This window comes from Prinia subflava, chromosome 2 (genome assembly GCF_021018805.1).
Source record: "Prinia subflava isolate CZ2003 ecotype Zambia chromosome 2, Cam_Psub_1.2, whole genome shotgun sequence".
NCBI lineage: Eukaryota > Metazoa > Chordata > Aves > Passeriformes > Cisticolidae > Prinia > Prinia subflava.
Window position 1 is genome coordinate 1,608,026 of NC_086248.1, and position 21,393 is coordinate 1,629,418.

The following is a 21,393-nucleotide window of genomic DNA, read 5'->3' on the forward strand; positions in this document are numbered from 1 at the left end:
TTGATGGACCTGGAAAACAGAAGCTGGACCAAACCACCTGGAAAACAAATCCTGGAAGTACATCCTGGAATATTGGAATATCGAAATAGCTCACAATAGCCTATGGAACTGTACAGGACCAACTATGGATTTGTGACTGTTAATTATTGAATGGTGACGTTAAAACTAGAAATGGAAACTGCTGAGAAAGTTTATGAATATGTATGAATAAAGTTAATAAAATCCCAGCAGGTCCAGCAAGGGGTGTGCAGTCGGAAGGGAAAATCCTTCCCCTGTACCCAGCGCTGCCTTTGCTCACACTTCACCACACTAATTAATCGATTAACAAATTTAATTGCTGCTTGATATATCGGCCGTGCCAAGCGTCTCATTTCTAACAGGTCAAAAGCAAAGCGGGCTCGAACCTTAAAGGATGTAAAGAAAGCTTTATTATTAAATTCTTACTAATTTTAGACCACTTTGAGCAGCATCTCACAGCATGTTACAGCACACAAATGGAATTTTTGGAGTCTTAATCATTTTGCTCCAAAGCCCATCTGTAATTTTCTGCTTCTTCACATGCAACACTTGACCTCGGGAACGGGGTGTGAAGGGTTGAACGTTAAAGGGTGTAAAGAAAGCCAAATTTCCCTTCTCACAAACACCTCTGCAAGACCTTTGGGAAGGTCAGAGCGGAGAAAGTGCAGGTCTGGCGTTCCTGAGGTCCTGGAGGGCTGAAAAGCCAAATGGAAAAACCTCCCTGCCTTTTCAGACACGGAGAATTAAGGAATATTCCCCCCCTTTTTAAAAAAAATCTCTGATTTTCATATGACTTCCAACTCTAACGATGCTCAGCAGGGTGTTAGGGGGAAACTGAGGCAGAACCTGGGGGTTTAGGACTTGGAAATGTTCCCTGGGACTAAAATCAGGCAAAAATGTCCTGGGACTAAAATCAGGGAAAGGTGTTCCAGAGGGGGACTGAGGAGATACTGCCTGTCCCTTCTCACTCTCTTGAAAATAAAAAGTTTGAATATAAAGGCTTGAAATAAAAGGTTTGAATATAAAATCTTGAAATAAAAGGTTTGAACAGAAAGGCTTGAAATAAAAGTTTTGAGTATAAAGGCTTGAAATAAAAGTTTTTCCCTGCCTCTTGAAGGGGGAAGCCTCTGCCGCCCACCCACGATCCCAGCCCCATCCTCCCCTCGTTAAAACAACCCCTCATCACCAATTTGCGCCGCCAAATTTCAGGGCTCTTCCACGCCGAGAAGTTTTGAGCGAACCAGTCAAAACAAATCCGGCTTCGCTTTCCAGCCCGCGCAGGAGCTGCTCCTCTTTAACCCTTCCCACCCCTGCCGCGGGTTTCCCGGGGAAAATTCCTTGGGGAAAATTCCTTCCTCCATCCTCATCCTCAGCCCCAGCGCCAGGAACACCCAGCAGCAGCCAAGGAGTTAAACTGGGAATTTTTGGTTTCTTTTTCCCCAAGGAGTTAAACTGGCACTTTTTGGTCTCTTTTTTTCCCCAAGGAGTTAAACTGGCACTTTTTGGCCTCTTTTTTCCCCAAGGAGTTAAACTGGCACGTTTTGGTCTCTTTTTTTCCCCAAGGAGTTAAACTGGCACGTTTTGGTCTCTTTTTTTCCCCAAGGAGTTAAACTGGCACGTTTTGGTCTCTTTTTTTCCCCAAGGAGTTAAACTGGCACGTTTTGGTCTCTTTTTTTCCCCAAGGAGTTAAACTGGCACTTTTTCGTCTCTTTTTTTTCCCAAGGAGTTAAACCGGCAAGTTTTGGTCTCTTTTTTTTTCCGGCATTAAGGTCCCACATATTAGAAATGAGACGCTTGGCACGGCTGATATATCAAGCAGCAATTCAATTTATTAATTGATTAATTAGCGTGGTAAAGTGTGAGCAAAGGCAGCGCTGGGTACAGTGGAAGGATTTTCCCTTCCCACTGCACACCCATTGCTGGACCTGCTGGGATTTTATTAACTTTATTCATACATATTCAGAAGCTTTCTCAGCAGTTTCCATTTCTAATTTTTAAAGTCACCATTCAATACCTAACAATAATAAATCTGTGACGTTGGTGTTTGGTTCCTGTTCAATTCCTGTAATCAATTGTGATCCATTTCAGATTTCAATATTCCAGGATGTACATCCAGGATTTGTGTCCCAGGTGGTGGGGTCCAGCTTCCAGATGTGGGGTCCAGCTTCCAGATGTGGGGCCCAGCTTCCAGATGTGGGGTCCAGCTTCCAGATGTGGGGTCCAGCCTCTCTTTTCCAGGTCTATCAGTCTTTGATAGCGATGTCCAGTTTTCCCTTTTTCAGGAGCCATAAATCAGCGAGCTGAAATCTTTTCTTCCATATCCAGGATGTTTTTCTACCAGTCTGTGAGAAAGCCTTTTTACATTCTAAAATTACAGTTTAAAATCCTTTAATACAAAGCAAGCTTCTAAAGTTATAATTCAAAGGCACTTATTACAGAATAGCTTGAGATTTATAATAGGATATTATAAATATATTTATAATATAAAGCAAAGTTTGTTCAAAAACTTCCTTCCGTGCATTCCTCGGTTGTTTATTAGAACTCATCTTCATAACCATCCCACGGCCGTGTTCCACAATTACAATCACACAGATTTTCTTTATTTCCCTGACACGGAATTTTGCATTTCACACGCATCTGGCGGGTTCCTCCTGCCCGGGGATGCGGCTGCAGCAGCCCGACCTGTCGGACTGGATTCCCCTCTCTCCTCCTTCCCCTCTCCCCGAAGTTTTTCCCCCTCTTTCCCCAGACAATGTCACCGCGGGGATCGTGTGACACGGGATCGCCTTACAATTAATCCCTGAGTGCACACACACAAATAACCCAGCCCGGGAGGCCCCGCTGCCGCAGGACGAGGCTGGGGAAGGGACACAGCCCAGTGCTCGGCAAAAAGTGGGAATGGATTCTCCAGGAGACAAAAATAAATTCCCTCGAAGACAATTAATCTTCCCCTCCCTCCTCAGCCGTCCTCTCCCTGGCTGAGAGGATTTGTTGGAGACCCAGGAGGTGAGAGAGCAGAGGAGGCGCCCGAAAATATCCGTAAAATACCCGAATCCGCCCAGCCAACCCCTGTGAAATACAAAGTTGTGTTTCGTGTCAGGGAAATGAAGAAAATCTGTGTAATTGTAATTGTGGAACACGGCCGTGGGACAGTTATAAAGATGAGTTCTAATAAACAACTGAGGAATGCACGGAAGGAGGTTTTTGAATGAACTTTGATTGCAATTACCTATTATAAATCTCAAGCTATTCTGTAACAAGAGTTTTTGAATTATAACTTTAGAAGCTTCCTTTGTATTAAAGAATTTTAAACTGTAGTTTTAGAATGTAAAAAGGCTTTCTCATAAAAAAATAAAAAAACCCTATCCTGGATACAGAAGAAAGATTTCAGCTCGCTGATTTATGGTTCCTGAAAAAGGGAAACTGAACATGACTATCAAAGATTGATAGACCTGGAAAAGAGAGGCTGGGCCCCACATCTGGAAGCTGGACCCCACATCTGGAAGCTGGACCCCACCACCTGGGACACAAATCCTGGATGTACATCCTGGAATATTGAAATCTAAAATGGATCACAATCGATCACAGGAATTGAACAGGAACCAAACATCAACATCATGGATTTACTGCTGTTTGGTATTGAATGGTGACTTTAAAAATTGGAAATGGAAACTGCTGAGAAAGTTTATGAATATGTATGGATATAGCAAATAAAATCCCAGCAGGTCCAGCAATGGGTGTGCAGTGGGAAGGGAAAATCCTTCCCCTGTACCCAGCGCTGCCTTTGCTCACACTTTACCACACTAATTAATCAATTAATAAATTGAATTGCTGGTGATATATCGGCCGTGCCAAGCGTCTCATTTCTAACAAAAGGATTTGCTGGAGACCCAGGAGCTGGGTGAGAAGGTGAGAGAGTGGATGAGGCACCCGATATCTGTGAAATACCTGAATCCACCCAACCAAACCCCAAATATCTCTGCAGCTCCTTGTCAGCGGTCAGGAACTCTGTCCCGGGATCTGTTTGGTTTCGCTCTTCCCTCTGCAGTCCCACGAAGAAATCCAACATTTTACAGGAGAATGGTGGAAGGAGAACCCAACATTTTACAGGAGAATGGTGGAAGGAGAACGCAACATTTTACAGGAGAATCGTGGAAGGAAAAACCCAACATTTTACAGGAGAATGGTGGAAGGAGAATCCCAACATTTTACAGGAGAATGGTGGAAGGAGAATCCCAACATTTTACAGGAGAATGGTGGAAGGAGAACCCAACATTTTACAGGAGAATGGTGGAAAGAGAAACCCGACATTTTACAGGAGAATGGTGGAAGGAGAATCCCAACATTTTACAGGAGAATGGTGGAAGGAGAGACCCGACATTTTACAGGAGAATGGTGGAAGGAGAATCCCAACATTTTACAGGAGAATGGTGGAAGGAGAATCCCAACATTTTACAGGAGAATGGTGGAAGGAGAGACCCGACATTTTACAGGAGAATGGTGGAAGGAAAAACCTGACATTTTACAGGAGAATGGTGGAAAGAGAACCCAACATTTTACAGGAGAATGGTGGAAGGAGAAATCCAACATTTTACAGGAGAATGGTGGAAGGAGAAACCCAACATTTTACAGGAGAATGGTGGAAGGAGAGACCCGACATTTTACAGGAGAATGGTGGAAGGAGAAATCCAACATTTTACAGGAGAATGGTGGAAGGAGGATCCCAACATTTTACAGGAGAATGGTGGAAGGAGAAACGCAACATTTTACAGGAGAATGGTGGAAGGAGAAATGCAACATTTTACAGGAGAATGGTGGAAGGAGAATCCCAACATTTTACAGGAGAATGGTGGAAGGAGAAACCTGACATTTTACAGGAGAATGGTGGAAGGAGAATCCCAACATTTTACAGGAGAATGGTGGAAGGAGAAACCTGACATTTTACAGGAGAATGGTGGAAGGAGAATCCCAACATTTTACAGGAGAATGGTGGAAGGAGAAACCCAACATTTTACAGGAGAATGGTGGAAGGAGAATCCCAACATTTTACAGGAGAATGGTGGAAGGAGAAACCTGACATTTTACAGGAGAATGGTGGAAGGAGAATCCCAACTTTTTACAGGAGAATGGTGGAAGGAGAAATCCAACATTTTACAGGAGAATGGTGGAAGGAGAAACCCAACATTTTACAGGAGAATGGTGGAAGGAGAACCCAACATTTTACAGGAGAATGGTGGAAGGAGAAACCCAACATTTTACAGGAGAATGGTGGAAGGAGAAATCCAACATTTTACAGGAGAATGGTGGAAGGAGAAACCCAACATTTTACAGGAGAATGGTGGAAGGAGAATCCCAACATTTTACAGGAGAATGGTGGAAGGAGAAATCCAACATTTTACAGGAGAATGGTGGAAGGAGAACCCAACATTTTACAGGAGAATGGTGGAAGGAGAATCCCAACATTTTACAGGAGAATGGTGGAAGGAGAAATCCAACATTTTACAGGAGAATGGTGGAAGGATTTGGGTTGAAGGAGCTCAAAGCCTCAGCCTGGCTCTCCTCCAGGAGCTGACCCCCGGGCAGGTGACAACGCAGCGACTCCTTCTTGTTGAGACACTAATTCTGAAGATTTTAGAAGAGCTAAGGTTATAGTTAACAACAGATGTTGCTGATTTAGCTGAAATGAATAGATGAGCTTTGCTGAAACCAGTTAAAAGTTGGAGGATGGTTAAAAGAAACCGGATTTAAGATAAGCTACCCCGGATTTAATAACTCATTGCTTGTCAAACAGAGAAACTCATCAATTCAGCACAAGAGCTCCAGAACCCACTGAAATAGTCCTGGAAAACAGGAAATAGGGAATTCTACCAGGGATCCATCAATCACATCTGCAGTGAAAAGGTTGAAAGTAGAGAACGAGGAAGACTCGTTTTACTTCCTCCTTTTGGTGCCCACTCCTCACAAAAGTGCCACCGACCCATTTCAGGGAACAAACTCCTCGTGCTTAATTTTTGTCAATTAGCCTTTTTGTCAATTAGCATTGAGAAGAGGAAGTGACGGAGGTATGAATATGCATCTGTGTTTTGTGTATTCAATACTTTAGTAAATAAATTGTAAATAAATTTGTAAATTTATTTATATTTGTAAATAAAAAATAAAAAATTCCATTTGTAAATAATTTTTTAATAAATAATATTTACAAAAAAATTTTGTAAATAAAACAAATTTATTTACACACAATTTTTTTACAAATTTATTTGTAAAAATAAAATTTATTTGTAAAATACAAATTTATTTACAAATAAAAATACAAATTTTATTTACAAATTTATTTGTAAAAAATTTGTAAAAAATTTACAAATTTTTATTTGTAAATAAAAATTATTTACAAAAATTTGTAAATAATTTTTGTAATTTTGTAAATTACAAAAATTAATTTTTGTAATCAGCTGTGATCTTTGCAGCGCACATTAGGGAGATATCCCAATAATCACAGTAAATGTTCACTTTTCTAACTTTGACTGTTAGGGAGATTTTTTTGTCTGTCACAGTTGGATATCGATATTAGATCGATATTGGTATTTTAATGAATCATTGTCACCAAGCCACCTCCCCTTCCTCAGGGTCTTCCCGGGAATCTCCTGTTGGAAATGAGGCTTGGAGCAGCCTGGGGGGAATGGGATGAGCTTTGGGGTCCCTCCCGAAATCCAAATGTCTCTGTGATTCCCTGTGGAATGTTGGGTTTATTTTTTTGATAAAAGTGAAAACCGGGCCGGGGACAGTCCTGGCACGGGAAGAGCGATTACGATCAGCGAATTTAGGGGCTGCAGGGTTCTTGTGCCTTACAGCAAGGGGGACAGAGGTGGCCCCAAGGACGTGGTCTGTGGCCACCATCCCAGGGGTGTCCCTCACACAGAGGTGACAGAGGGAAAAACAAGAGGTTAAATCACAGAACCACGGAATTATTGAGGTTGGAAAAGGCCTCCAAGACCATCGAGTCCAAGCTGTGCCCGATCCCCACCTTGTCACCAGCCCGGAGCTCTGAGTGCCACCTCCAGCCCTTCCTGGGACACCTCCAGGGCTGGGCACTCCAAACCTCCCTGGGGAACCCCTGCCAATGCCTGACCCCCCTTTCCATGGGGAAATTCCTCCTGGTGTCCAACCTGAGCCTCCCCTGGCACAGGCTGAGGCTGTTCCCTTGTGTCCCATCCCTTATTCCCTGGAAAAAAAGCCCAAATCCTGCCTGGCTGCACCCTCCTATCAAGTGCAGAAATTAAAACAGAAACAGAAATTAAATCCCTTCGGGTCACCTCATTCCTCATTCCTCAACTGCGTTTTGTGCACAGGGAGACATCAAAGGTGTCCTGTGGCCCCAGCGGGGGGGAAAAAAACAACAAAATGAAAACTGTAAAAACAAAAATGAAAATGTAAATCCCCAGACGCGTGCGAGTAAAATCAGGAAGAATTAAATTAAAGAACAACGGGCACCCCGAGTTTAATCCAATCTTTATTTGGAAGAAGCAAAGGAAGGAAAACCACCGTGGCAAGGCCGCAGGAGGCGTTTCCTGTTCTGCTCTCCCAGGAGGTTGGACGCTCCTTCCGTGGAAAAAATTGGAGGGATCTGCTCTCCCTAAACCACTCCTGGCAGCGTTGGTGTAGCCTCAGAAATCTCCAGATTCCACCCCTGACCCCCAGGCAAGGCTGTTCCAGCAGGGAATTATCTGCAGCACTGGGCTGTGCTTGTGTCTCTGCAGGGCGAGCCCAGGATCTCCTCCCCTCTCCAAGGAGAGTACAGGGATCAGATCCATATTTTTGGGATCCTCGTTTTTTTCAGGGATCTTCCTCTTTTTTGACACCTCCTGCGTTTCCTTAGATGTTTTTACACCTCTTCTCTCCATGTTCCCGGCACCACAGGATGTTTGCCATGTTTTCCAGACCTGCTGTCACCTCTGACTTGTCCCCAGCTTTCCCAAAAGGCAGGGGGCAGACCGGGAATGACTCTGCCTTTGGGATATCTCCGTTTATTTTAGGACACTGTCAGCTCATATTCGGTTTGTGATCCACCCTCATTCCCAGGAATTTCTTCCTGCAGAGATGCTGCATCCTGGGGTTCTCTCAGGTGTGAAGTTTTTGGGGATCACCCTGGGTTCTCTCAGGTGTGAAGTTTTTGGGTGTCACTCTAAAGTTCCCTCAGGGTTGAAGTTTTTGGGTGTCACTCTGGGTTCTCTCTCAGGTGTGAAGTTTTTGGGTGTCACCCTGGGGTTCTCTCTCAGGTGTGAAGATTTTGGGTGTCACTCTAAGGTTCCCTCAGGTGTGAAGTTTTTGGGTGTCACTCTAAAGTTCCCTCAGGGTTGAAGTTTTTGGGTGTCACTCTGGGTGCTCTCTCAGGTGTGAAGTTTTTGGGTGTCACCCTGGGTTCTCTCAGGTGTGAAGTTTTTGGGTGTCACCCTGGGGTTCTCTCTCAGGTGTGAAGTTTTTGGGTGTCACTCTGAGTTCCCTCAGGTGTGAAGTTTTTGGGTGTCACCCTGGGTTCTCTCAGGTGTGAAGTTTTTGGGTGTCACCCTGGGGTTCCCTCAGGTGTGAAGTTTTTGGGTGTCACCCTGGGTTCCCTCAGGTGTGAAGTTTTTGGGTGTCACCCTGGGTTCAATCAGGTGTGAAGTTTTTGGGTGTCACTCTGGGTTCTCTCTCAGGTGTGAAGTTTTTGGGTGTCACTCTGGGTTCTCTCAGGTGTGAAGTTTTTGGGTGTCACCCTGGGGTTCCTTCAGGTGTGAATTTTTTGGGTGTCATCCTGGGTTCTCTCAGGTGTGAAGTTTTTGGGTGTCACTCTGGGTTCTCTCAGGTGTGAAGTTTTTGGGTGTCACCCTGGGTTCTCCCTCAGGTGTGAAGTTTTTGGGTGTCACCCTGGGGTTCTCTCTCAGCTGTGAAGTTTTTGGGTGTCACTCTGGGTTCTCTCAGGTGTGAAGTTTTTGGGTGTCACTCTGGGGTTCTCTCAGGTGTGAAGTTTTTGGGTGTCACCCTGGGTTCTCTCAGCTGTGAGTTTTTGGGTGTCACTCTGGGGTTCCCTCAGGTGTGAAGTTTTTGGGTGTCACCCTGGGTTCTCTGTCAGGTGTGAAGTTTTTGGGTGTCACCCTGGGGTTCCCTCAGGGTTGAAGTTTTTGGGTGTCACCCTGGGTTCAGTCAGGTGTGAAGTTTTTGGGTGCCACTCTAAGGTTCCCTCAGGTGTGAAGTTTTTGGGTGTCACTCTGGGTTCTCTCTCAGGTGTGAAGTTTTTGGGTGTCACTCTGGGTTCTCTCAGGTGTGAAGTTTTTGGGTGTCACTCTGGGTTCTCTCTCAGGTGTGAAGTTTTTGGGTGTCACCCTGGGTTCTCTCTCAGGTGTGAAGTTTTTGGGTGTCACTCTGGGTTCTCTCTCAGGTGTGAAGTTTTTGGGTGTCACCCTGGGTTCTCTCTCAGCTGTGAAGTTTTTGGGTGTCACTCTGGGGTTCTCTCTCAGGTGTGAAGTTTTTGGGTGCCGCTCTTTTTCATGCAGCGTTTTTCCTTCATCCTCATCTGCCTCCAGATCTTTCCAGCCTGAGAATTCAGGAAATCCCTCCAACCCTGGCGTCATCAGTGGCTTTGGTTTTAACTTTTATGTTTTTCACATTCTGGGCTGCCCAGGGGTGCAGTTCTGAGCCTCGTGTTAAGTGTCAGTGAGCTCTCCTCACAGAGCAGGCAGACAAAACAAATCCTTCTCCTGCTGCACACCAAGGACAATGGTTACAAGTTTTCAGGCCCAAAAGCAAAACCAAAAACAGCTGGGCTGAAGAGAGAAAAGAAGAAGGATGGGACTTCATAACCCGAAGCTGGAATTGGACAAATAAATCCCAATATGCAAATGGACCAAAACTTATAAAAATATAAGATCTCGTGACTGGTCATCCATTTTGTGGCCATTCTTGGTCCACCCTGGGCGCAGCCTTGGTCAGGCTCCTGCAAATTCTATTTCTATTTTTACTGAAATTTTCAGAAATTGAAAATTTATTTCAATACATGCCCGCTTCATTCCCTAGCTTTGTCCAGTCTCTGCTCCAGGTCAGCCTTCCAAGCCTCCCATCATCTGCTGACGGAATCAGGGAGCCATCGAGGCTGGAAAAGCCCCAGGTCATCGAGTCCGACCATCAAGTGAGGATTTGTTTCCCGTTCCATCCCCTGGATGCAGCTGAAGATGCCTCAGGGGGGTTAGGATGGGGTTCAGCTTCACAGTTCCCGGGATAAATCGTTTGCAGCTGCCCTGAGCGTGATCCCAGCCGTGACATCCAAGCTCCAGCAGCTCCATTCATCCCGGATTTCCCAACTCGGGGAAGGTCATGGGAACCGGCGTGGAGGATCCTGCCCGGAGCACCGGGATTTCTCCGCGTGGTTCTCCGCGTGCAGCCGGAGAGCTGCTGAGCCAACGTCACGGGGAGGAAATGTGACCTTTGGGAGATGATCCAGCGCTTCTGAGAGTGGTTGGGAGGAAGATCCTTCCTGGATTTTGGCGTTTTTAGGCACCCAGCAATTCCCAAGAGTCGGGTTTTATCTTTTCCATTTGCTGCCTGTCCCATTAAAAGCTGATTTTTGAACGACAATCCCTCAATTGTTTAATTCCCTTGGTGCCCCTGAAACTCCTTATTACCAAAACTGAACAAATTATGGAAAGATTATTTCCTACAATGACAACTAACCCTTAAAATCAAAATATTTGCCTGCAAAGACCGTCTGAGATGCAAAAAAAAATTCATGAGTGACTTATTAAGCATAAAGAACAATCAGTTCCAGCCCAACCCAATCTGTGTGTGCACTTGGGAGATAAAATGTCATTTATTACGGATTTCAAAGGCGGCATCTGAACACCCAGAACCTCCTTTGAGGACATTTCCTGGTTTTTTTAATCTCATTTCAGGCCGTTCCAATGACAGAATGTGATTTCCCAGCTTCAAAACTCACGGAATGTGGGAACTGAGGGAATTTATGCCTTTGCTCTCCTCCACGTCAGGGAAGTGAATCCCCTTTTTCCAAAGAGGAGAAATTTTACATTCCCAGGAGATAAACTCCTGGTCGCTTCCAAAATCTGCCTGTGGTGAATATTTATTGAAAGAGAAAATTTTACCCATTTTCCGAGCAGGGCTCTTCTTTCTTCAAATACCTGTAAAACACATGAGAAAAAAAAAAAAAGAAAAGAAAATTGAGTGTTTACAGGGGACTCAAAGCAATCCACAAAATATCGACGGAATGGCTGAATGGATGGTTTTGGGAAAAAAATTAGGGAGATCCTTTAATCCAAAGTCCCTGGTAGGGTCAGCTGAAGGAGTAGCTCAGCCATGTCTATGAGTTTTGGATATTTTATTGGATGGAGATCCCAGAACCTCCCTAAACACCAACTTCTCCAATTCCTTAATCATTCCCGAGGCCCTGTGCTGGATTTATTCCGTAAATCCGAGTATTTCTTCCATAAATCCAAATATTTCTTGTCCTGAGGAGCCCAGAAATGGACCCAGCATTCCCACCCTTTCCTGTGCAGAGGGAAAGAGGCCAAATCCTTTCTCCTGCCACCTACACTCTTCCCTTGATTGTTCCTTGGTGATCCTGTCGGGAATTTATCATCCCTGCACTCCTGAAACCTCCTGGATTCGACGCCACATCCCTGGAAGTGTCCGAGGCCAGGCTGGACGGGGCTTGGAGCAACCCGGGACAGTGGGAGGTGTTGGGGTTGGAATGGGATGAGCCTTAAGGTCCCTTCCAACACAAAATATCCAGGGATTAGGAGGCCTCTCTGGGGAACCTCAGCCAGGGCCTCCCCACCCTCACAGCCAGGAATTCCTTCCCAAGATCCCATCTAAATCTCCCTTTTCCAGCTTGAAGCCATTCCCTGTGTCCTGTCCCTCTGTTTCTGATCCCAAATCCCTCTCCAGCTCTCCTGGAGCCCCTTTAGGCTCTGGAAGGGGCTCTGAGCTCCCTCTGGAGCCTCCTCTTCTCCCCTCAAGCTCTCCCAGCCTGGATCCACGGGAATTCTTCTCTCCCAGACACTCAGTGATGGGAGGCGCCCCGGAGGCTGCATTTCCCCCTCTTTATTTCAGGAATCCCCTCAATCCCGACACGGGAAGCACCGGGAGCCTGAAATCCTGCTCGGATTCAACCCCGGCTCAGCCAAAGGAGAGGGATCCCAATTCAGGGGTTCTCAGGGCTGCTGTTCCCTGAGATTCTCCTCGGGGTTGCTGTTCCCTGAGGTCTGTGGGGTTTTTGAGCTTCCCTTGCCCAAAAGGTCTCACGCCGGAGCCAGAGCAGACAAGCTGAGTCCCCAGTCCGTGTTTCCAAGGTTGTTTATTCTTCATTATCTCTCAGTTCTTTCTCAGCTCTGCAGGGCGTCCCCAGCAGAGCAGGACACGCGGCAGGACTGGGGTGGATCAGAGGGTCCTGGACCCTTTGTACCATTCCCTGACCCAACCACCGTCCACAATGAACTTTTTATTTACAGAATCTTACCAATACTCACTACCTATGCTAACATGTCGTTTGTACTCTAAACCAATCCTTGAAATCCAACTCAGCTGAAAATGGGGGACGAGAGCAAGAACAAGAAGCACAGGGGCCACTCCCCAATTCCTCCATCTTGCCTCTTCAACCCCATATACTGAGAATCCTAGATTCTACATTTACATTCTATGATAAACGAAATACTACTTATTTTGAATTCTCTTAGCTTGTGATTCTTCATACAATGTGGGCATTCACTCCCATGGCCAGGGATCAGAGGCAGTGTCCTCCTGGGCTCTGTGTGAGGCTGCCCGAGCCCCTTGGACAGATCCCAGACCCCCTGTCTGGTCTCCAAACCCTCCAGGGTGGCCAGAGGGATGTCCTGGACTCGGACAAGGGGTGGGATGATGGGAGCAGTGACAGCTCCCGCTGGGGACGATCCGTATCCAAACCCAGAGCAGGAATTCTCCCATTGACCTTTATCCATGAGGGAGCCGGACCCCAAAGCCCCGGCACGTGGCTCCCCAAAACCACCACAAAAAAACAAAACCACCTCCGATCCTCGGGATGGAGACCTAAGGAAGTGAGGGAAGGCTGGGAGCGATTTTTTCTAGCAGACAGATCAAAGAATTGGCGGGAGGGGAAAAAAAAAAAGGAATAACCTCACATGAAACCGCGATTAAACGGCGAGCGGGAAAACGCTGCCAACTCCGGGCGTGTTCCCGCTCTGACAGCCCGGGTGATCTAAGTAAGATAATTAGCAGGAAAGTGGTGAAATTTTCATTTTTTAAGGAATTACAGTCCTCCGCTCCCCCTCCAAAAAGCACAATTTTGTGACCTTCAGCAAAAAAAAATCTACTTTTTTTTTCCCCTCTCTGTTTTACTGTGCAAATGAAGCAAACGACAACGGCCAGCATGCAAATAAAAGAAACATCATTCTTTTTTTTAAAAAAAAAGCGAATTATTTGGCAAAATGGTAGTATTTAAATCAAACACTTGTTTGTTTTAAATGGGTAAATCTAAGTTTTCCATTTTTTCCTGTTAGATTTTATATATATTTATAGATCATGAAGACTTTATGTGTCTGATATCTCCGTATTTCCAACAGGGAACAAAATTCCAAGTTCTTATTCCATTACTCGTGATCGCCTTTGACTCGGACTCAGTTTGCTCTGAGGTAAAACTGGAGGCTCTTGGTGTAAAAAAAGCGCATGATTTTGTGACTTTCAGCCAAAAAAAAATCCACTTTTTTTTTTTTTTTTAAAGCAAATTGTTAGGCAAAATAGCAGCATTTAAATTAAATTTAAATTAAATCATTAAATTTAATGGGGAGCGACGTTTCTTTTATTTGCTCGCTGGCGGTCGTCGTTTGCTTCATTTGCACGGAAAAACGGAGAGGGGGAAAAAAAACAACCCAAAAAAATCCCAACAAGCTGAACTCGGAAAAGGATTTGCCCCAAGGAAGTGATGAATAATCAAAATCTGAGTTTTGGGCTGGAGGGTTCCGGGGAGGAGGGAGATGTTTACGGGCTCTGATCAAAGGCAGACGCGGATTTGCTCCCGGCGTTGTTGGAGACACATCTGAGGTGGGGATCTCGCAGAAGTTCTGCCTCTCCGGGCACTTGGGAGTGTTAATTAGCAACGGAACGGCCCAAATTTGGTGGAATAATCCGGCCCATGTCCTCTCCTCCGAGGCCTTGGAGCTGCACCTGTGGCCCGGGATGGTTTTGGGTGGCTTCAGGGGGAGTTAAAGATGCCCAGGCAGGTGGAAAATCCCCCCATCCTTGGCTCCAGAAGATCCTCTGGAGGCTCTTCTGCCTCAGACCCCAATTCCTGCCCAGCAGAATTCGAATCCTGCCCCAAATTCCTGCCCAGCAGAAGGCGAATCCTGCCCCGAATTCCTGCCCAGCAGAAGGCGAATCCTGCCCTGAATTCCAGCCCAGCAGAAGGAGAATCCTGCCCTGAATTCCTGCCCAGCAGAAGGAGAATCCTGCCCTGAATTCCTGCCCAGCAGAAGGCGGATCCTGCCCAGCAGAAGGAGAATCCTGACCCGAATTCCAGCCCAGCAGAATTCGAATCCTGACCCAAATTCCTGCCCAGCAGAAGGAGAATCCTGCCCTGAATTCCTGCCCAGCAGAAGGCGAATCCTGCCCCGAATTCCAGCCCAGCAGGAGAATCCTGCCCCGAATTCCTGCCCAGCAGAAGGTGAATCCTGACCCAAATTCCTGCCCAGCAGAAGGCGAATCCTGACCCGAATTCCAGCCCCAAATTCCAGCCCAGCAGAAGGCGAATCCTGCTCTGAATTCCTGCCCAGCAGAAGGCGAATCCTGACCCGAATTCCAGCCCCAAATTCCAGCCCAGCAGAAGGCGAATCCTGCCCCAAATTCCTGCCCAGCAGAAGGAGAATCCTGCCCTGAATTCCTGCCCCAAATTCCTGCCCAGCAGAAGGAGAATCCTGCCCCAAATTCCTGCCCAGCAGAAGGAGAATCCTGCCCCGAATTCCAGGATGGATCCGGCAGGATGCTCCATCTCCCGCCCTTGCTTCAGCCTCCCCTGATCCATCCGGGATCTCATTCCCAGTTTTGTGGCCCTGAGCAATTCCAGATCTCCGGATTCTTCCTCCCTGACCTTTGGCGATCCTGCCCCTAAAGCAGCCGTGGGATCGTGGGATGGGTTTGGGTTGGAAGGGGCCTCAAAGCTCATCCAGTTCCAGCCCCTGCGCCTCCCCCTGGCCTTGGACACCTCCAGCGATCCAAGGGCATTGAATCCAGGGATTTTTGGGAGTGCAGGGAATCACGGAATGGTTTGGGATGGAACAACCCGTCAGGATCATCTCTTGCCAACCCCCTGGGAAGACGTCAAACCTCAGGAAGGAATGATTCCCTCTGAGGGTGGAGAGGCCCTGGGATGGAATTCCCAGAGAAGCTGTGGCTGCCCCTGGATCCCTGGGAGTGTCCAAGGCCAGGCTGGAGAAATCTGGGATCATGGAAGGGGTGGTTTCACCCAGGGCATTGTTAGAACTGGATGGGATTTAGGATTTTCCCAACCCAAACTGTTCCGGAATTCCGTGATGAGCGTTCTCCTCCAGGGAAATCCACAGGAACTACCAACGGAGCAGCCCCAGAATTACCCAAAATTTGCCATTTAATGTCGGAAATTCCCAGGCCTGCTCCTTACCATGGAATTTTGACGTTCCAGCCTCGAATTCCCACCGCTCCTGCCCCTCATTCCCTGTTCTGATGAGTTCATTTCTTTCACATCTCACCTCTTCCCTCTTTTCCCGCCCCTTCCATCCGTAAATTCCGGTTCCTTCCATCTATAAATTCCTCATCCCAGGAGCACAGAGAGGAGCAAAACTGAAAACCGAAAACCTTCTCCCTCTCCAGCTCCCTGTGAATATGTCCCAATTCCAAACCTCACAACTAACTTTGTTGCAGCTATTTTTAATTTTTTTTTAAATTTAATTTTATTTTTCCCCACAGAGCAGCGTAAGGATATTTAAAAAAAAAAAAGGAATTTTTTTTTGGCCAAGTCAGCGGTTTAAAAGCTGGATCAGAAATGAAAAAAATAAAAGAAAATGTCTTTTATTATGTAAATTGTGTAAATTGTGTAAAAAGATTTCCGAGGATGTTCAAGGTTAGAAAAGACCTCCAAGGTCGTAGGGTCCAACCATTAACCCAGCACCACCACATTCCCCATGTGCCCAAGTTTATTTTAAATTTATTATTATTATTTATTATATATTATTTTATATTATTAATTATACGTTATATTAATTATTTATTGTATTAATTGATTAATTATTTATTATTAATTATTATTTTAATAACCATCCCTGGTTTATTTTTCATTTTTGACCATTCATTCCTGGGATTTTCTGGGATATTCTTGTCTGTTCCTCCCTACCTGGAACATCACCAAGCATTGGATTATTCAATATTCCAACATTAATCCCTAAAATTTTGCTGTGGCTCAATCCCATTGCCTGAGGAGCAGAGGAGTTTAAAAAAAAGGTGGGAAAAGGTGGGAAAAGGTGGGAAAATGTGGGAAAAGGTGGGAAAATGTGATATTTTAATTTCTGGTGAGGTCACACTTTATTGCTCAGCGATGAATATCTGCAAAAAACGAGGTTGGGAGGGTGCAGGAAACATCAAAATGATTCAAAGGCTGCAGAATTTGCCAGATTGAAAGGACTTCAAAGAGCTCAATCTCTTCAGTTTATCAGAAATAAAAGAAATTCAAGTGTTGGCTTGAAGTGGGGCAAAAGTCCTTCCACAGGGAAAAAGCGCTGGAGGAGGAGTTTAATTAGGGAGCAGGGGAAAAATCAAATTAATTTTGATGTCAGAGTACCCAGACAGGAGACAAAGCTTTATCTTTTTATGGTGTAAGGGGTGAGTCATGAGAAAATTAGCAGGAAAGTGGTGAAATTTTCATTTTTTAAGGAATTAGTCTTCCTCTCTCCACAAAAAAAGCACAATTTTGTGACTTCCAGAAAAAAAAGTCCTTTTTTTTAAAAAAAAGGAAATTATTTGGCAAAATGACAGTATTTAAATCAAACACTTGTTTTTATTTTAACAAGTAAATCAGAATTTTCCATTTTTTCCTGTTAGATTTTATATATATTTATAGATCATGAAGAATTTATGTGTCTGATATCTCTGTATTTCCAAAAAGGAACAAAATTCCAAATTCTTTTTCCATTACTCGTGACCACCTTTGACTCACACTCAGTTTGCTCTGGGGTGAAACTGGAGGATTTTGGTGCAAAAAAAAGCACAATTTTGTGACTTTCAGCCAAAAAAAAATTCCACTTTTTTTGTTTTTTTAAAGCAAATTGTTTGGCAAAATAGCAGCATTTAAATTAAATTATTAAATTAAAATTAAAATTAAAATTAAAATTAAAATTAAAATTAAAATTAAAATTAAAATTAAAATTAAAATTAAAATTAAAATTAAAATTAAAATTAAAATTAAAATTAATTAAATCAAAAGCAGTATTTAAATTAAATTTAAGTTATTTGTCAAAATAGCCGTATTAAATTAAATACTTCTTTGCTTTAAACGGGTAAATCAGAATTTTTCCATCTTTTTCTTTAGATTTTATATCTCTTTATATATCATGAAGACATTTCCATATTTTTAAGGGGGAGCAAAATCTCCACGTTCTTTTTCCATTTCCCATCACCTCCTCCACGGGGAAAAAAATTAAACTAATTAAATTTTCCCTTAATGAATTATATGAATTAAATGAATTAAATGAATTAAATGAATTAAATGAATTAAATGAATTAAATTTTTTAAATTTGGGAATTTGTGAAATTGAGGATTTTTGGGGGCAAAAAAACCCCCTTTTTCTTTAGATTTTATATATCATGAAGACACCTGCACATTTTTAAGGGGAAGCAAATTCTCCACGTTCTTTTTCCATTTCCCATCACCTCCTCCACAGGGAAAAAAATTAAACTAATTAAATTAATTAAATTTTTTACATTTGGGAATTTGTGAAATTGAGGATTTTGGGGAAATTCCAAACCCAACTGGGCACGACCCCAAGGAAATAAATCCTGAGTTGGCTTTGCCTTGAGGGGTTGGGCTGGATGACGTCCCCAAGGCCCTTCCCAAGCCCAACCATTCCGCAATTCCCAGATTTTCCAGGTTTTTTTGGGTTTATTCCCAAAAAAAAATAACCTTGCCTTGTCGTTGGTGGGCGCGTGGTTGAGGGGAGTCCACGAGCTCAGCTTGAGCTGGAGGCCGGGGCCAGGCGGGATTTTGGGAGGAGCAAACGCCATGGAGAGGGCGGATCCGCGGAGGGCTGCAAAAGAGAGGAAAGTGGGAGTTATCCCGGGAAATTCCGGCATTTTTGTTGGAAAAATAATTGCAATTTTAAGGGGGAATCCAATTATTTCATTGAGCAAAGGTGGGCGTTACTCCTGGGACATTCCTGCATTTTTGTGGGAAAAATATATAGAATTTTAAGAGGGAATCCAATGATTTCACGGCATTTCACAGCACATTTTTTTCCATGGGAAAAAAAATAAATTATTTTGACAAGGAATCCAATGATTTCAATGACCAAAGGTGGGCGTTATCCCTGGGACATTCCTGCATTTTTGTGGGAAAAAATAATTACAATTTTAAGGGTGAATCCAAAGATTTCATTGAGCAAAGGTGGGCGTTATCCCTTTGCCATTCCTTCCTTTTCATGGAAAAAAATAATTACAATTTTAAGAGGGAATCCAATGATTTCATAGCATTTTATATCATTTTTTTTCTATGGAAAAAAAATAAATTATTTTAACAAGGAATCCAATTATTTCATTGAACAAAGGTGGGCGTTATCCCAGTGCCATTCCTTCATTTTTGTGGGAAAAAAAATTACAATTTTAAGAGGGAATCCAATGATTTCATAGCATTTTATATCATTTTTTTTTCCCTGTGGAGAAAAAATAAATTATTTTGACAAGGAATCCAATGATTTCATTGAACAAAGGCGGGCGTTATCCCTGGACCATTCCTTCATTTTGTGGGAAAAAATAATTACAATTTTAAGAGGGAATCCAATGATTTCATAGCATTTTATATCATTTTTTTTTCCCTGTGGAGAAAAAATAAATTATTTTAACAAGGAATCCAATGATTTCATTGAACAAAGGTGGGGGTTATCCCGGGCCATTCCTTCATTTTCATGGAAAAAATAATTATAATTTAAAGAGGGAATCCAATGATTTCATAGCATTTCACAGACAATGATTTCATTCCATTTTTATCCATGGAAAAAAAAAAAGGAATTATTTTAACAAGGAATCCAATGATTTCATTGAACAAAGGTGGATTTTATCCCAGTGCCATTCCTTCATTTTCATGGAAAAAATAATTACGATTTTAAGAGGGAATCCAATGATTTCACAGCACGGCGATGACACAAAATAATAAAATAATTTGAAATTGAGGCAGAGCGAGGATTTTTTAATTTTTGCTGTCACGATATCGGTGCTGGCGATGGGAGGGGAGGAGCTCCGAGTCCTTTTCCAACCCCAGGATTCCCCGAATTCCCACTGGAACCTCCCTGTGCTAATAATTAATAAATCATTTTTAAATAATTAAAAATGTTAGTAAATCATGAATAAATAATTTATTAAAAAATTAAGAAATAGCTGACGTTTTAGTAAATAAGTAATGGATAATGAATTAAAATTTTAGTAAATAATTAATAAATAGTTAACTTTTTTAGTAAATAAGTAATAAATCATTGATAATAAATAAATAAATAAATAATTTTTTTAGTAAATAATTAAGAAATAATTGATAAATAGCCGACATTTTAGTAAATAAATAATGAATAATTAATGTATTTATTTATCTATTTGTTTATTTGTTTATTTATCATGCATTATTTATTTATTTATTTAGTATATGTATGTTTGTTTATATTTTATTTGTTTGTTTATTGTGTTTTATTTATTTATTTAGTATTTATTCATTTATTTATATTTTATTTCGTTATTGTGTATTATTTATTTATTTATTATTTGTTTATTTATCATTTATCATTTATTTATTTATTATTATGTTTTTATTTCTTTCTTTCTTTAGTATCTATTAGTTTATTTATATTTTATTTATTTATGTATTCATTGTGCTTTATTTATTTATTTATTTATTTATTATGGTTTTTAATTTTTTAATTTTTTAATTTTTTAATTTTTAATTTAATGTAATTTAATGTAATTTAATGTAATTTAATGTAATTTAATGTAATTTAATTTAATTTAGTTTTGTTTTATTTTATTTTATTTTATTTTATTTTATTTTATTTTATTTTATTTTATTTTATTTTATTTTTATTTTATTTTACTCTCTTTTTTTCTCTAAATACCTCAGATGGCTCGAAAGCTTCACGGTGGCGGGACGGATAATGGGATTTTTGGGGACAAAAGAAAGGCAGATCCATGAATTAAGTTGAACTAAATTGAATTAAATCCCATATTTTGGGATTTAATTTAATTTTTTTGTGTTGCCAGCCTGTGCTGAACCCAAACACCTCAAAATCCACCCCAAAAAAGGGTTTGGAGCTGCTCTCAGACCCCTGTTCCGAACCCAGGCAAAATTCCTCTCAATTTCGATGGATTAATCCTCAAAAATCACTGCGGGATCCGTCCAGGCACATCAAATTTCTGCTTAATTTTCCCTTCCTTTCTTAAGTTGTTATGGAGTCAAAGAAATATATTTAAAAAATAAAACAAAAACCAAAAAAAACCCCAAGAAACAAAGGAAAAAAGCAAACATAAAACCACACACGCACAAAAAACACCCACAAAAAGCCACAAACAAAAGCCCCAAACAAACAAAACATTACAACAAAACACAATAAAAAACCCCAAAAAACAAACCAAAAAAACCCAAAACCCCCAAAAAACCCAAATCAAACCAAACCCCCCAAACCCCAAAAAACCCAAATCAAACCAACCCCCAAAACCCCCAAAAAAACCCAAATCAAATCAACCCCCAAAACCCCAAAAAACCCAAATTAAATCAACCCCCAAAACCCCAAAAAACCCAAATTAAATCAACCCCCAAAACCCCAAAAAACCCAAATTAAATCAACCCCCAAAACCCCAAAAAACCCAAATCAAACCAAACCCCAAACCCCAAAAAACCCAAATCAAATCAACCCCCAAAACCCCAAAAAACCCAAATCAAACCAAACCCCAAAAAACCCAAAAAACCCAAATCAAACCAAACCCCAAAAAACCCAAATTAAACCAACCCCCAAAACCCCAAAAAACCCAAATCAAACCAACCCCCAAAACCCCAAAAAACCCAAATCAAACCAAACCCCAAAAAACCCAAATTAAACCAACCCCCAAAACCCCAAAAAACCCAAA

General features: G+C 42.5%; 1 protein-coding gene across 1 annotated transcript in view; it reads right to left on the bottom strand.

Moving 5' to 3' along the window:
- FBXO16 (F-box protein 16) overlaps positions 1-21,393 on the bottom strand; it is a 57,290-nt gene that overhangs the window by 26,308 nt on the left and 9,589 nt on the right. The window contains exons 2-3 of the mRNA XM_063391935.1: positions 18,202-18,320; positions 11,145-11,180 (exon numbers count right to left, since the gene is read on the bottom strand). Coding sequence (XP_063248005.1) covers positions 11,145-11,180; positions 18,202-18,297 — 132 coding nt within the window. The 5' untranslated portion in view covers positions 18,298-18,320. The remainder of the gene's footprint in view (positions 1-11,144; positions 11,181-18,201; positions 18,321-21,393) is intronic.